General features: G+C 39.4%; 1 protein-coding gene and 1 pseudogene across 1 annotated transcript; both read left to right on the top strand.

Annotated features, from left to right (window-relative positions):
• The first annotated feature begins 3,158 nt into the window (after positions 1-3,158).
• Positions 3,159-4,124, top strand: LOC101648016 (olfactory receptor 688-like). The gene has a single exon (XM_004717052.1). The coding sequence runs from the start codon at positions 3,159-3,161 to the stop codon at positions 4,122-4,124; it is 966 nt and encodes a 321-aa protein (XP_004717109.1).
• An 8,015-nt stretch (positions 4,125-12,139) lies between these two features.
• On the top strand, positions 12,140-15,010 carry LOC105979887 (annotated as a pseudogene).
• Positions 15,011-15,241: the final 231 nt, after the last annotated feature.

The following is a 15,241-nucleotide window of genomic DNA, read 5'->3' as shown; positions in this document are numbered from 1 at the left end:
AGACCAGGCACCTGTTCTGCACTGTATTTCCAGTGCTGTCCTCCATAGCATTGTGGGTCAGTGAGGCGACGTCCTGTCTCAGGGTAGGGCAGGCCCCACTCCAAGCAGGTGAGCCACAATGAGGTCCACTCATTGCTCCCATGTGGTCTGGAAAAACCCGCTCTCTCCCTGGGTTATATCTTCAATGTTGCCCTCTGTATTACATTCTTCTCTGGAGGGGGGTCAACATAGCTCAGCTTGGGCTTGGCCCCATCATCCTCTGAGTTAGTTTGCTGCTCCCTGCTGGTATGTTGCCCTCAGGCTTGGCACTCTAGGATGAGATCTTGTCCCTCTTTCTCTTTCCTGTGAAGACATAAACAATCCCCTCCCTGTAGGTAGATTAGTGCCCTTTTCCCCCACCACCCTCACCTTTTTCCCCCCTACTTTTTAGTTGGCTGCTGTATGCATCCCTCAGTTGGGTCTGAACCCTGGCAAGGTTCCTGGACCTTGACCCGGGAATTATTCATTTTTTAACTTATCCTCTATGCCCATTGTGCTTTTTGAGCTTACTTCAGTGGACTCCTGTTGTACTTGTTCCTTTGTGCTTGGCTAACTTTGCTTAGCATAATTTCCTCCAACTCTTCTCATGAGACAATGTGCTTCATGCATTTGTCACTGCTTTTAGGGCTGCATAGTACTGAATTATATGTATATAGTAGAGTTTTTCATCCATTCACCAATTGATAGAAATTTAGATTGTTTCCAATTCTTCGTGATTGTGAACTCTGCCTCGATATGAACATTTGAACACAGATGTCTGGTCTTGATCTATTAATTACATCTTCTGGGTCGATGCCCAGTAGGAGGGTTGCTGGATCATTTCCATTTTTTTTAGGTTTTGCCAGATGGATTTCCATAGTGGTTCCATACACCTCCAGGAACACCAGTAGTGGATGAGAGTGCCTATGTTACCTCACCCCCTCCAGATTTGTTGCTTTCTCCTTTTTTGAATTGGGCTATCTTTGAGGGTGTTAGGTGATATCACATAGTTAATTTAGTTTGCATTTCCCGTATGGCTAATGATGAGGAACATTTTCTCATATGTTTATTGGCCTTTCGGATTTCCACCCTTGTTAAACTTCTGTTCGGGTCTTTTGCTCATCTTCTCAGTGGGTTATTTGTTTTTTAAATGTTGTAGGTTAGTTATTAATTTCTAACCACTTATATGAGACATAAAGAAACATGTCTCATTTGTAAGCAATGTTTTAGTCTAACTAGAAAATCACAAGAGTGTAACTATGGAAATATTTTAAGAATTGACAAGTTTAGCAAGTGAATGATAGACTAGACAAAATAATAAAAGAAATACAATTACATCAAGTTTGGGTTTGTTTGTTTGTTTTGATAGATGCTGTCCAATTGCTTCCAGCTCATAGAGACAATATGTACAACAGAACGAATCACTGTCCTGTCGTGCAGCATCCTCACAATTGTTCTTATGCTTGAGACCATCAGTCCAGCCACTGTATCAACCTATCTTGTCAAAGGCCTTCCTCTTTTTTTTCTGCCTCTCTGCCTTAGCAATCATGATGCCCTTCTCCAGGGCCTGGTCCACTGACAACAAGTCCAAAGTACCTGAAACAAAGTCTCCCTATCCCTGTGTTTAATGAAAAACCAAAATAAATTTGGGAATATATTATAAAACCATACGATGACATCTAATTTCATTATACAAAATGATGTTTGTAAAGATTGTCAAACCATATTAGGAAATTCATGTGGACTATGTTAAACAAAAGGAAAGAATTGAAAATTCTATTTACATGAAATTTTAAATGTGTAAAAAGAAAAGAGCACCAGGGCAATCTTGAAAATTAAAAGTTTTAAAGTGCTAAGCATCGTTATCTTTGGTTGGTGCTGTTTTAACTTCCAGTGCTTTTTTTCATACTTTTGTCTTCTAGTTCTATGTTTCATGGGGAGTATATGCTTATTGTAGTTAACAAATAGCATAGTCAGAGGGGTTGAGAGCTGGAGCTTCAATATTACAATGCTACTAATTGAAGATAAGGAAGAGATTTGGAAAAGAAAATATTTATGCCTAGATATTTAACAAGCAATACTCATAGTATACTATATTCAAGATATTATTTATAGATACTTGTCAAAAATTAATTCTCGGTTATACAAATATTCCTAAAGAGTATTTTTTAAAGTACACATTCTGATTAAATTACTTTAATATACTTACCAAAAATGATCAAAATCATAACCAATAATGTAAGACAAATGTGATCAAGGGATCAAGTGTGAGTCATATAATTGCGATAAATATATTTGCATATAATAAATCCCTTCCATATTTCCAATCGACACCATAGAAAGTTCAGAAAGTGAATGGAAATTTGTTCAATTTCATTCCTTGTATATTTAAAATATAGATGGATTGCTTAAAAACATAATTTCAAAGATGCCTAACCATTACCTTTAAAATTAGAAGAGGAAACAAATATCATAGCTGAAGGATATTGGTGAAAATTTGCACAGCCCAACAATTTTTTTTTCTTGATGTCTGGATTTGGGCCTGTTCCTGGGGTTTTGGAGGTGCTGATCAGAAAATTGCTTTGGATAAACCTTCTCACTTCTAGTTTCGTTTTTTGCTGCTTTGTTTTGTCTTTGTTTTTCACGTCTAGTTTCTTATATCTGGTATCACTATATAGTCAGTTATACTATACTAATTTATTAATTTATAATCCCAATTTTAAATATGAGAATTCAGACCCACAAGTTATAGAATAGCACGCACAAAAACCAACGATTTGGAAAATAATTAGGTATTAAAGTCTTCCAAGGGGAGTTGTATATGGGCCCTTGGTGGCTAGTTGTTCAGTCAGTGAGCTACCAGTCAGTGGTCAGTGGCTTGGTTCCACCAGTCGCTCTGCAGCCTTTAAAAGATTTAAAGGCTTGGGAACCCTAGGAGGTAGTTCTCTGTCCTGTAGAGTCACTATGAGTTAGAATTGATTAGATGGTAGTGGGTTCCAGGCATTTAAGGGGAGTTGAAAGAGAATTGTCTAAAATGAATAAGTTATATATACATATTTTGGTCTTCAGCTGAGCTAACTAAAGCATTATTTTTTTTCCTTAATGCAAAGGCAGATGCTGAGAGAAAGAGTTCTTACCATATGGATACCACCAGGAACACAGCCAATAGCTCAAGATTTCAAGTATCTGAGTTCATCCTGTTGGGATTCCCAGGCATTCATGAATGGCAACACTGGCTCTCCCCGCCACTGGTCCTGCTCTACCTCTTAGCTGTAGGCGCCAATGTCCTCATCTTGATCACTATCCACCACGAGCCTGCCCTGCACCAGCCCATGTATCAATTCCTTTATGTCTTGGCTGTAGTGGACATTGGACTTTCCACCACCATCATCCCCAAGGTGCTGGCCATCTTCTGGTTTGATGCCAAGTCCATCAGCCTCCCTGAATGCTTCACTCAGATTTATGCCCTCCACATTTTTATATGCATGGAGTCAGGAATCTTCCTCTGCATGGCTGTGGATAGATATGTAGCCATTTGTTATCCTCTTCAATACCCTTCCATAGTGACTGACACTTTTGTGGTCAAAGCTACACTGTCCATGGTGCTCAGGAATGGTCTGTTGACCATCCCAGTGCCTGTACTGGCTGCCCAGAGACACTACTGCTCGAGGAACGAGATCGAGCACTGCCTGTGCTCTAACTTGGGAGTCACCAGTTTGGCCTGTGATGACATAACCATTAACAGGTTCTACCAATTAACCTTGGCTTGGCTTATGCCAGGGAGTGACATGTGTCTAGTCTTTATTTCCTATGCTTTGATTCTTCGCTCAGTACTGAAACTGAACTCTGCTGAAGCAACATCAAAGGCTCTGAGTACTTGCAGCTCCCACCTAATCCTCATCCTCTTCTTTTACACTGCCATTGTTGTAGTATCTGCCACCCACCTGGCAGGGAGAAGGATTCCGCTCATTCCTGTTCTCCTCAACGTGCTACACAATGTCATACCCCCAGCACTTAACCCCATGGTCTATGCCCTTAGGACCCAGGAACTCAGAGTGAGCTTCCAGAAGGTGCTAAGATTGGGTATTTATGTCTCCAGGAAGTGACTTGATATTAAATGATATAATATAAGGTATACTATTGCATAAAAGAGCACACATTGTATAGCCCAACTGTCTTAGGTTGGAATTCCACTTGGCCCAATTGCTGCAAGCGTTGATTCAAATTAACCACTTTGTCTTAGATAGCACATACTCTGTGCAAGGCACTACTTTAAGCATTTTACAGCTACTAGCTCATTTTATCCCCATAAAACCTTTTGAATTAAGTACATCTATTACTTTTAGACTTTATATTTTAGAGGTAAGAATCAAATAGAAAGAAAGTTGAGTTATCAAACTCACCATCCCTGCCTTTAACCTTCTATTCAACCTCAACACTAATTAAAAATTCAGGAGTACTATTTTATAATGTGAAAGTATATATTTTCCATTCCTTTTTCTTGTCTCTGCCCCTTACCTGAGTTAATATGTGTTTACCCTTTAGTTAGTTATTTAAATTCCCCTTTTCTCCCACCTGTGGTAACTCATGCTTCTTGCTGTGAAAAATCCTTTTCCTGATTTTTCATAATAGTTGTTTCAGACAATGTTTGCCTTTTAGTGATTGAATAATTTCAATTCAATTTTCTACAGGGTCAGCATGGAAAATAAATCCTTTACCTATTCTTGAGTTAACTTGCATTAGAACCCTAAGAATATCCCCACCACTATTTCTTCAGAATCAATCCTACTTGAACTTATACAATAAATTACATATCTTCATGAGTTTTATAATTCACTAGAAATAAAAGGAGGTCAAATGCTCTAATGAGGAACATAAGATTGATTATATTTATTTGGGAAAAGTAATAATGGAATGTTGAGGAATTGTTTTTATTATTTCCATGTCAAAATACAGAATATCACAGGGTCAATTTTGGATCCTAGAAGATTTCCTGGTAATGTGGGGAAATCTCCAGTCATATCACCATGATGTTCTGTAGATGTGGAGAAGAAAAGCCTGCCTTGTGCCAGTAAACTGAGAAATGAATGTCTAAGCATGGAAGGCCATGAAAGTAAAGGTATTGAGTTAATGTCACTTTCATAGACTGTTTGTAAAGAAAGGATTTCATTTACATTGTGGGAAAGATAAACCATAGCTCTTTTGACACATGTGCTTTACCTATTTTGAGCAGTGATTCCACATATACAAAAAAAGCATCACTGACAACTGAAAACATGGTGCACTAATAGATGGGGAGAATATTCCTGGCTCTTTCTCCATGTGGTGCTGGCACTAAGTCGCTGGAACAAGGTAAACTAAAAGATGAAACAAGTAGAGTTCACTAAAATTCAGCTCATGGCGATGCCACATGTGCAAGGGCACAACAATGTTCCTGCAGTTTTCAAAAAGACTCATTTTTTAGAAATTCATTAGCAGGTCTTTCTTCCATGTTGCCTCTGAGTGGACGCTAATCTCCAACCTTTTCAGGGCTTGAAAGCTGCTGGAAGCTACATTTCACAAGTTCCATTCATCCTTTTGATCAATAGTTTCCTTGAATCTTTGCTTTTACTGGCTCTTCTCTGTCCTAGTTAAAGAGACCTTTAGTGGTGACTTAGATGCCACTCACAAGTTTGAAGGCTCCACTCACCACTCACCAAAGTAGGTTGAAAGTTTCTTTAAGTGGAAACTTGAAAACTCAGATCCCCGTCATGATGCTTTCTACAGTATTCAAATTTCCAGCGGAAAAGAAAGAAAAATTTGTCCATAGAATCTTTCAGAATTGCAGCTCAAGGCTTGAATATTTCCTTCAGTTATTTCAGCTTATATTATTTCAGAAGGCAATGCATATATATTATTCAAGTTCAATTTAACACAACCCATAACCTAAAAATCCTTTTCTATGATAAAGGCTGTTAGTTCCAAGAATTTGCTAAAGAATTTTAGATCCCTTACAAACATAGAACCTTTACAACTAGGATGAGCACATGACTAAGAGTCATGCTGCCGAGACACAGGAAAAGGACTGCCCTGTTCCATATTCATATTTCTTCTTTAATTCATGAATACTATCAAAATATACTCTCCTTCAAAGAAATAGTGAAAATATACCAAGGAAAGTTAAAAATATTATGACAATTAATTAAACATCAGGAAAGGAGGGAAATGTGATTTCTTAAAGTTAAATTATTAAACAAATTTTCCATCAATTGGGAATGTGTCTATAAGAGACACAAGATAATACTGGCCTAATCGAACTGAACTCCATTTATCCCAAGCCAGAAAAAACAGTGGGGAGGGACAAGAACACAAGAATGAGGTAAGACAGAGTTGTTGTTAGTTGATATCAAGTCTGTTTGGCACATGGGGACCCCATTAAGTGTACAAACCCTCAAATAAAGGGAGACCATGTCCCTTTGAGGATGCATCCTATAATGCTACAAATGGCTTATACTGTTAGTCTTTCTACCAATTTACCCACAAAAGTATCTTTGTCCCTACACAATAGTGACTGTTCACAGAAGAAAAAGAAATATTCACACCCTCTTCCAAGGTTATCTCCTTCTATGGCACTGAGTAGCACTCAGTAGCTTATCTGACCTTTTCTGACTTTCCTTTCACCCAAAGGCAGAGGTCAAACATGCCTCCATCCTCCATTACCTAGTATGGAACCAACTGCTCCTCTCATCTACTTTTCTGTTGGGTTGGATAATTCCCTGCAATGGCTTCACAGAACTCACAGTCAATACTCATGATGAAAGGGACTTATGGGGTATGTGTGGGTAATAACAAACTATTATTAGAGTAACAGCTTGAGTAGAATGAATTCCAGTACATTCCATCGTGCTCATCCAGAACCTATAAAGGAATCAATAAGTTAGCATATGAACAAGGGAAACATAAAACAAGGGAGCACTGTATGGTTAAAATGAAGAAAGATATGCAGCAGGGCTGTATCCTTTCATCATACTTAATCAAAGGCTGATCAAATAATTAGAGAAGCTGGACAATGGAGAAGGACACAGCATCAGGATTGAAAGAAGGTGTGATAGTTTATTGTTCCAACCTGGCCCATAAACAGAAGTGTGATTAAAGGCTTATTAACAACCTTTTAAATGTAGATGACTCAACCTTGCTTCCTGAAAGCCAGGAGAACTAACAGAATTAACAAATGAAGATTAAAGATTATACCCTTCAATTTGATTATCATTCAATGTAAAGAAAACCCAAATCATCACAATTGGGCCAAAAGGTAACATTAGAATAACTGGAGAAAAGATGAAGTTGTCAAGGGTTTCGTCTTGTTTGGAACCATAATCAATGCTCATGGAAGCAGCAGTCAAGGGATCAAATCACACAGTAAACCTGCTGCATGAGACCTCTTTAAAGTGATGGAAAACAAGGATGTTACTTTGAGGACTCAGGTGGGCCTGATCCAAACCATAGTATTTTCAGTTACATCATCTGCATGTAAAAGTTGGGCAATGAATAAGGAAGATTGAAGAAGAATCAATGAATTTGAATTATGATTTTGGCAAGAATATTAAAAGTACAAGGGAAATAACCAACAACCCTGTCTTGGAAGAAGGTCAGCCAGCATGCAGCTTGGAAGCAAGAACGGTGAGACTTCGTCTTAAGTACTTTGGGTATGTTACCAGGAAAGGCCAACGCCTGGAAAAGGACATCACGTTTGATAGAGCAGAGGGGAAGTGAAAATGAGAAAGACCCTCAACAAGGTGTACACAGCGACTGCTACAATGGGCTCAAACATAACAATTGTGAGGATGGAAAAGGATAAGGAAATGAACCAACGCCACAATACCTGACAGCATATGGAAAGATAACAAGTAAGGAAAACCAATGACTCACAAGAGCACCTCACCTCTCCCTGCATCCAAATCTCTTTCTGGTCATTGGCATCTCAATCTCTTGGCACTTTGCGCTGTCCTTTGGGCCAAGAAACCCTTTGACTGCTCTGCTTCACAGTTTCACAGTCTCAGGACTGATCTTCTGTTCTATCTCATGGTTACCTTGCCTGAGTCTCTGGTCCTGGCCTGGCTCCTTGCTTTTATTCAGGGCTTATTCTGAGCCACAGCTTCTGGTACCTTTGTTCTTGGTCCCTGATACATGTGCTCCTTCAGACAGAGATCCCAAATGTGCTCCACACGTTGCTCTTCTTTCCTTCCCCATCCCAGGAAGACTCTCCACTTCTGAAATGCTTCTTATACACAGAGACTTTGATGGAGATGCGGTTTTTATCATTTGGCAGATCAGGCATTCAAGGAAACAGAGGGTGGTGACTTGGTTTTACACTAAGGTGGAGACTCAGAATACAACCCACATTAAGCCTACCATTAGCATAGCAGATAACTCCTTCCAAAATGCTATTATACCTACAGGCTCATAGGCTAGAATTTATAAAATATCATATAAGGGATTATGGCTAGATAGGCCATGTTAAATCATTGACAATGTCTCAATGCATTAGAACTACCAAACTTTCACCCACTAATCCAACACATAACCATTTGCACCAACCAGGAACCCCTCATAGTTGTACTCAATTGTGTCATCCAGCAACAAGGTTCCATCTATTTTTCTACCCTGGTGGCACTGTGCACTGTTGCACTTCTATCATCAAGGTCAGTAGTTTTCCCACAGCACATGAAACTGAGGAGACACTTTGCTCCCACCAAGAATTACAACCTCGCCTGTGAGATCATGAGGTGTAGACATATCAGGAATGAGGTATCAGATCACCAAAAATAAACACAATCAGATCAATGCGAAATAGGGAATATGGAGTAGAGACCAAAAGTCCATCTGTAGACAAATTGGACATCCCCTCACAGAAGGGTCACAAGGAATAGAAGAATCAGCCAGAGTGAAGTATAGCACCTATGAAACATTCAACATTCCTTTAGTTCTTTAATCCTTCCTCCGACCCCCAACCCCACTATAATGACCCCAGTTCTACCTTAAAAATCTTCCTAGACCAGAGAATGTACACTGGTACCAATAAGAGCTCTCACCACATGGAATCCGGCACAGATAAACCCCTCAGGAACAATAATGGAAGTAGCGATACCAAGAGAGTAGGGGGAAGGTGGAAGAAGAGGAGAAAAGGGGAACCAACTACAGTGATTGACATATAACCCACCCCCTAAGGGGATGAACAACAGAAATGTGGGTGAAGGAAGATAGTGGCCTGTTTAAGATACAAAAATGATCATAACATACTTTATCAAGGGTTCACGTGGGAGGTTTGAGGGGGTCAGGGAAAAAAGAGGATCTGATACCAAGGACTTGAGCAGAAGGAAAATGTTTTGGAAATGAGGATGGCAACATATGTAGAAATGGGCTTGATACAATTGATGTATGGATTGTTATAAGAGCTGTAGGAGCCCCCAATAAAATGATTATTAAAAATGAATTATAGCCTCAGAAATCCCATATAGGGTCTCAGAACTGGCTTGATGCAATGGGTGCGACGCTAAACTCTAGCTCATAAAACTCCATGCTCAGCTTCATACTGCAAACAAGATTAAGAAAGGGATGAGAAAAACAGTATCAACATTCTTTTACTCACATCCAACTGATTGATTGAACATAGATCAGATGTCCATCTACAACCACAAGGGAGACTCAGAATATATTAGCTTCCCAGACTCTATAATAGAGGAAAGTTTTGGAAACATAGTTTTGAATGGATAAACAGTCAACTAGCTCTCCATAAAAGTTGATAATATCTATTCATTTCAGTTTGTGAGGCAACATTTTCAAGCCATGGAGAAAACTATGACAAATTCCAAATAGTAAATAAATTCCAAAGGTCTCTGAAACAACATGATAGACTGCACTCACTGCAAGCTCTTTCCAACCTGCATCCCAGCAATGCTGAAAAGAGTCACGAGTAAATCAATGTGCGATAATATACTACTTGCAGTCTTTGTAACTACATAAAAGGTGCTAAACTTTCTGCTATTGTCGATCTTTTTGTGTGTTGTCAAGGAACTTCCTGGGGTCTGTACCCATAATTCCATTTTCCATTAACCTCATTGTTTTCTTGTGGTTTTGTATAGCATGTTGACTTTTCAGACACTCATATTTGTAATTATAACAGAATTAACTCTTTGTGAGAATAAGGGGAGAGGAAACCCATCCTAGACAGAAGGGAAAATACACCTTCTTCCAGCAATTCTGATTAAATTACTTTACATATTTTCCAATAATGTAAGAATAATCAAAATCAATAATAGAAGACCAAGCAGGAATGAGGGACAAAGGGTTAGTGTGAGCCATAAAATTAAGAAAAATATGTCTGTGCATGGTAAATGCCTCCCATATTCCAAATCGACACCATACAAAAACCCAGATCTGAAATGAAGTTTATTGATAAATGTAATTCCTTATGTTTTTATGAATAAAATAATTATTAAAAATATAACTTCAGACATGCCTTCACCATTACTTTCAAAGGTGAAAGAGGAAATGAATAATGCATCATGAGGATACTGGTGAAAACCTGTTGATTGGAAAGAGTGCTGAAATTGAAGACAAAAGATTAAAGGTTCATTACGTATTTGTGAGTTCAATATATGATTCTTACCTAGACATATAATTCCATGTCTGGTCCCTCGTGTGTGAATAAAAAAGTCCAAACCCAACCCACTGCTCACCTATTGAGTCTGGCCCCGTGTATTACAGCACAGGACAGCGCCAGATGTGTTTCTTGGTTGAAATATACACTGAATCTCATCCTGAGGCATTTCTTCAGTAGTCCTTATGAGTGGTTTTGAACTTCCAACCTTTAGGTTAACAAAGAAAAAAAACAAACTCATTGCTAACCACTCAATGCCAAATCCTAGCGACCTCATAGGTCAGGGAAGAACAGCCCCTGTGAGTTTCCGAGCCTGAAGTAGAAAGCACCGTCTTCCTATCGGAACAGAAACCCCGTCTTCCTCCCGCAGTCACGGGTGGTTTGGAGTTTCTTAAAGGTTAACAGTCCAGTGTGTAACCACTATGCCTACAGTTAAACACACACTGCTTACACCGACCATGAAACTTTCTATGTGAATAATAACAATAAATCAGGAAATGAGATGGTCTTAATTTCAAACTATGTGCCAATAGGCACTGCTTACAAAAACAATATGATCGGAATTCTCATTACTGCTACTTATTTCCTCCTTGCAGATCACCAAGGATGGAAGCAAAAGCCCTATCCTCTCTTTCCCTGAAAAATCTTCTTAGCGTACTTATCTCCTGCTTTGTGTCCATGTTTATCATGAGTACAATCTACCCTTAGAGAGCATACAGTCACTAAGTCTTCCTCTTTACTCAACTACAATCTCCATTTGCGTTACTCTGGGCACACTAGAGAAACAAATTCACAAACACGCATAAGTATATAAGACAGAGATTTATATACAAGAGCAATTGAATATTGAAAACATCCCAGCCCAGTCCAGATCAAGTCCATAAGTCTGATATTAGCCCATATGTATGATATAAGTCTATAAAGTCCTCTTCAGAATCATGAAGCACATGAAATGAAGCTGAATGCAGGACAATCACGGGCCAATGGGTAGAAAGTCATTGGGTCCAGTGATGTTGTAAGCATCTCAGCACTGGCAGGGGTCTCTTTGTGACTTCTCCGGCTTCAGAGGTCTGCTCGCATCCACGTGCCTTATCGTCTGCAATGTCTCCCATGGAGTGAGCAGAGAGTATGAGTATCTCCTGCCTCCAAGAAGGAGTAACCAGATTTCCCAAAATTCCCAGAAGAAGGCCATGCCCACAGAAATCTCAATGGCTATTTCCAGATTGACAGCCCAGATTCCAACCCTACACTCATAATCCTTAAATTGACACCAGATTAGGTGACTGCCACACCATTGTAATATCTGGTTTGGGAGTTGCTTTCCTTTTCTGAGCTCTTTCAGAGGCTGAAATGGATTTGAACAAAATTTGTGACTAAAGGGCCTATAATACAAATTTTGGTCATTAGCTGAGCTAACTGAAGCCTTATTTTCCTTTTCTCCTTAATTCATAGGCACATGCTGAGATAAAGACATCTCACAATATGGATACCACCATGAACATAGCCAGTAGCCCAAGATTTCAAGTATCAGAGTTCATCCTGCTGGGATTCCCAGGAATCATGAATGGCAACACTGGCTCTCCCTGCCACTGGCTCTGCTCTACCTCTTAGCTCTTGACACCAATGTCCTCATCTTGATCACTATCCACCAGCAGCCAGCCCTGCACGAGCCCATGTATCAATTCCTTTGTGTCTTAGCTGTAGTGGACCATCATGACCAAGGTCCTGGCCATCTTCTGATTAGATACCAAGTCCATCAGCCTCCCTGAATGCTTCACTCAGATTTATGCCCTCCACATTTCTATATGCATGGAGTCAGGAATCTTCCTCTGTATGGCTGTGGATAGATATGTAGCCAATTGTTATCTTCTTTCATACTCTGTCATAGTGACACGTTTGTGATCAAAGTTACACATCCACGGTGCTCAGGAATGATCCGTTGACCAGCCCAATACCTATACCTGCTGCCCAGAGACACTACTGCTCTAGGAATGAGATTGAGCACTGCCTGTGCTCTAACTTGGAGTCACCAGTTTGGTCTGTGATGACATCATTATTAACAAGTTCTACCAATTAGCCTTGTCATGGATTGTGGGTGGGAGTGACATGTGTCTCATCTTTGCTTCCTATGCTTTGATTATTCGTTCAGACCTGAGCCCGAATTCTGCTGAAGCAACATCAAACTCCCTGAGTACCTGGACCTCCCACCTTATCCTCATCCTGATCCTCTTTTTCTATACAGCCATTGTTGTAGTAACTGTCCCACCTTGCAGGAAGAAGAATCCTCATCTTCCCTGTTCACAATGTCATCCTTCCATCCATTTACCTCATGGTGTATGAGGGGCTACCCCAAAACAAAACCCAGAAGTTTTTTCCAAACCTCTGTATTTAATTTTTTTAGAAAAAATTTTATCACCTTCAAAGTACATGTCATTACACTTAATGCACTTAATACATTCCATTCTTGGAAACATATTTCAGACTTCTCTGTTTGGGTAGCTTGCAGCACCTCCCTTGTTTTTTTCTTACCCTCTTCTCTGTCATCAAATCACAGTCCTTTCATGTCCCTCTTCATTCACGGAAACAAAAACAAGTTGCACAAAGCAACGTCAGATGAGTAAGTGTGTGTGAAGCATGTTCTTTTTTGCCAAAAACTCACTCACTGAGATGACTGCATGAGCAGGTGCAATGTGCGCCACAATTCAGGCCTTGTTTGTCACACTCAATATTTTCAAAACCTCTAAATAGAAAGCTGGATTAACAATCTAACCCGGGGGAACAAACACCAAATTCACTACAAGTTGACATTTTCGTCCATTTGGGAAGTTGACAGATGTTCAGAAAGAAGTTTGTCATCAATCAAGGTTTCACCTTTTTGGAAATGAGAAAAACACTCATATTCATTTTCCCATACCACTGTCCTTGTAAGCTACATTCAACATGACAACAATTTATACAGCATTTTTCACGACTAAAAACAAAATTGTATACCCTCACACCATTCTCTTAAAGTGGGCATGACAAAATAACAAGGTTCAAGCAAAACTGCCTTTACATAAACATTCACTGTGACCAGAGAGAAATTTCCCAGGGGATGATACTGGGTGCACTAACTCAAAGAGAGTTGTTTGATACTTGCCTAGTGGGGGGAAAATGCAAATTACAAAGTTCCACTTTTTCCTTTTGAGGGGACAGGAGGAGAACCCCCTCAGATGCCCTTAGGACCCAGAAAATCAGAGTGGGCTTACAGGAGGTGATTTGATTGGGCATTGATGTGTCCAGGAAGTGGCCCAACTTTAAATAACAGAATATTATATTTGCTTTATGTAAAAGAGAACTTACTTTGGAGCCTAACCATCCTGGGTTGGAATTCCACTTCTCCCATTTGTTAGGAACATTGATTCAAATCAAAGTATCTTGCTTTACATGTCCTTGGGAAAGAATTTATTCTAAGAATTTCACAGAAATGAATTCTTACTACATACAACAACTTTACAAAGCAAGCACATTATTGTTAGACTACATATGAGGTCAAAAAGGAAGAAAGCAAACAGTCAAGTTCCATAATTCCTGCTCTAAACTCTCTCCATTCCCCCTCAACACTAATTAAAAAATAGATAAAATTAGAAAATAAGGAGCAATATCTAATGAAGGGAAAGTACATATCATGTTTCTTTTTATTGTCTTCCCTTCACCCAGGTTAGCATTAGTCTACCTGTAAATTCATAAGTTAACTTCCTTTCCCCCACCCACCCCACCTCAAATAACCATCCAAGAACATTTCTTTCTGTGTAAAGAACTTCTTGACTTATTACAATACTAGTCTCATACACCATTTGTCATTTAGTGATGGATTATTCCATTCAGCATAATGTCCTCCAGGTTCAGCCATGGCAAATAAGTTATCAATTCTTGAGTCAATTTGCACGAGAGCACCAAGAATATCTTAGTGCTCAATATTAGTTGAAATTATCTAATAGATTAAGAAAATCCTAACCAGGTTTATGGGATAAAGAGGAAGCTTTCTACCCCATAAAGAATTATAGTATCACTCAACCTCAGGAAGGGAACACAGAAGATACAGGTGCTATAGAAATATAGCAAGGTACCCAGGGAATGTTGAAGGTGGACTTTGGGGTCAGGGTGTGTTGCCCCAACAGAAAGGACTGGAAAACACTACTAAAGGCCAACAAATGATCCTTGAACTAACTACAAGATTTTCTTTCTTGTTGTGTTATGATTTGTTCTTTGTCAGAGGTTTGTTGTTGTTGTTGTTTTGTTGTATATTTTTGCTTGGTTTTGCTCTGTCTTGTTTTTATGCATGTTTTTATCTCCACAGGTCTGTCTAAATAAGGTAGGCGGGATGAACGATCTGGAAAACAATGGGACCAACAGCTCTGTGAGGACATGGGATAGGGGAAGGTGGGGGGAAAGGAAGTGGTATTAACAAACCCAGGGACAAGGGAACAACAAATGATCCAAATTGGTTTTGAGGAGTGTGTGGGAGGCCTGGTAGGGCATGATCAAGGGTAATGTAACAAAGAGGAATTGCTGAAATCCTGGTGGGGACTGAGCATGATAGTG

The sequence above is a fragment of the Echinops telfairi genome, unplaced genomic scaffold, assembly GCF_000313985.2.
Source record: "Echinops telfairi isolate 266 unplaced genomic scaffold, ASM31398v2 ScPeMD7_41;HRSCAF=154, whole genome shotgun sequence".
Classification (NCBI taxonomy): Eukaryota; Metazoa; Chordata; class Mammalia; order Afrosoricida; family Tenrecidae; genus Echinops; species Echinops telfairi.
This window is presented reverse-complemented; position numbering and strand designations above follow the sequence as displayed.

Excerpts from the sequence above, each read along its gene's own strand:
- LOC101648016 (XM_004717052.1), top strand. The coding sequence starts at position 3,159 with ATGGATACCACCAGGAACACAGCCAATAGCTCAAGATTTCAAGTATCT.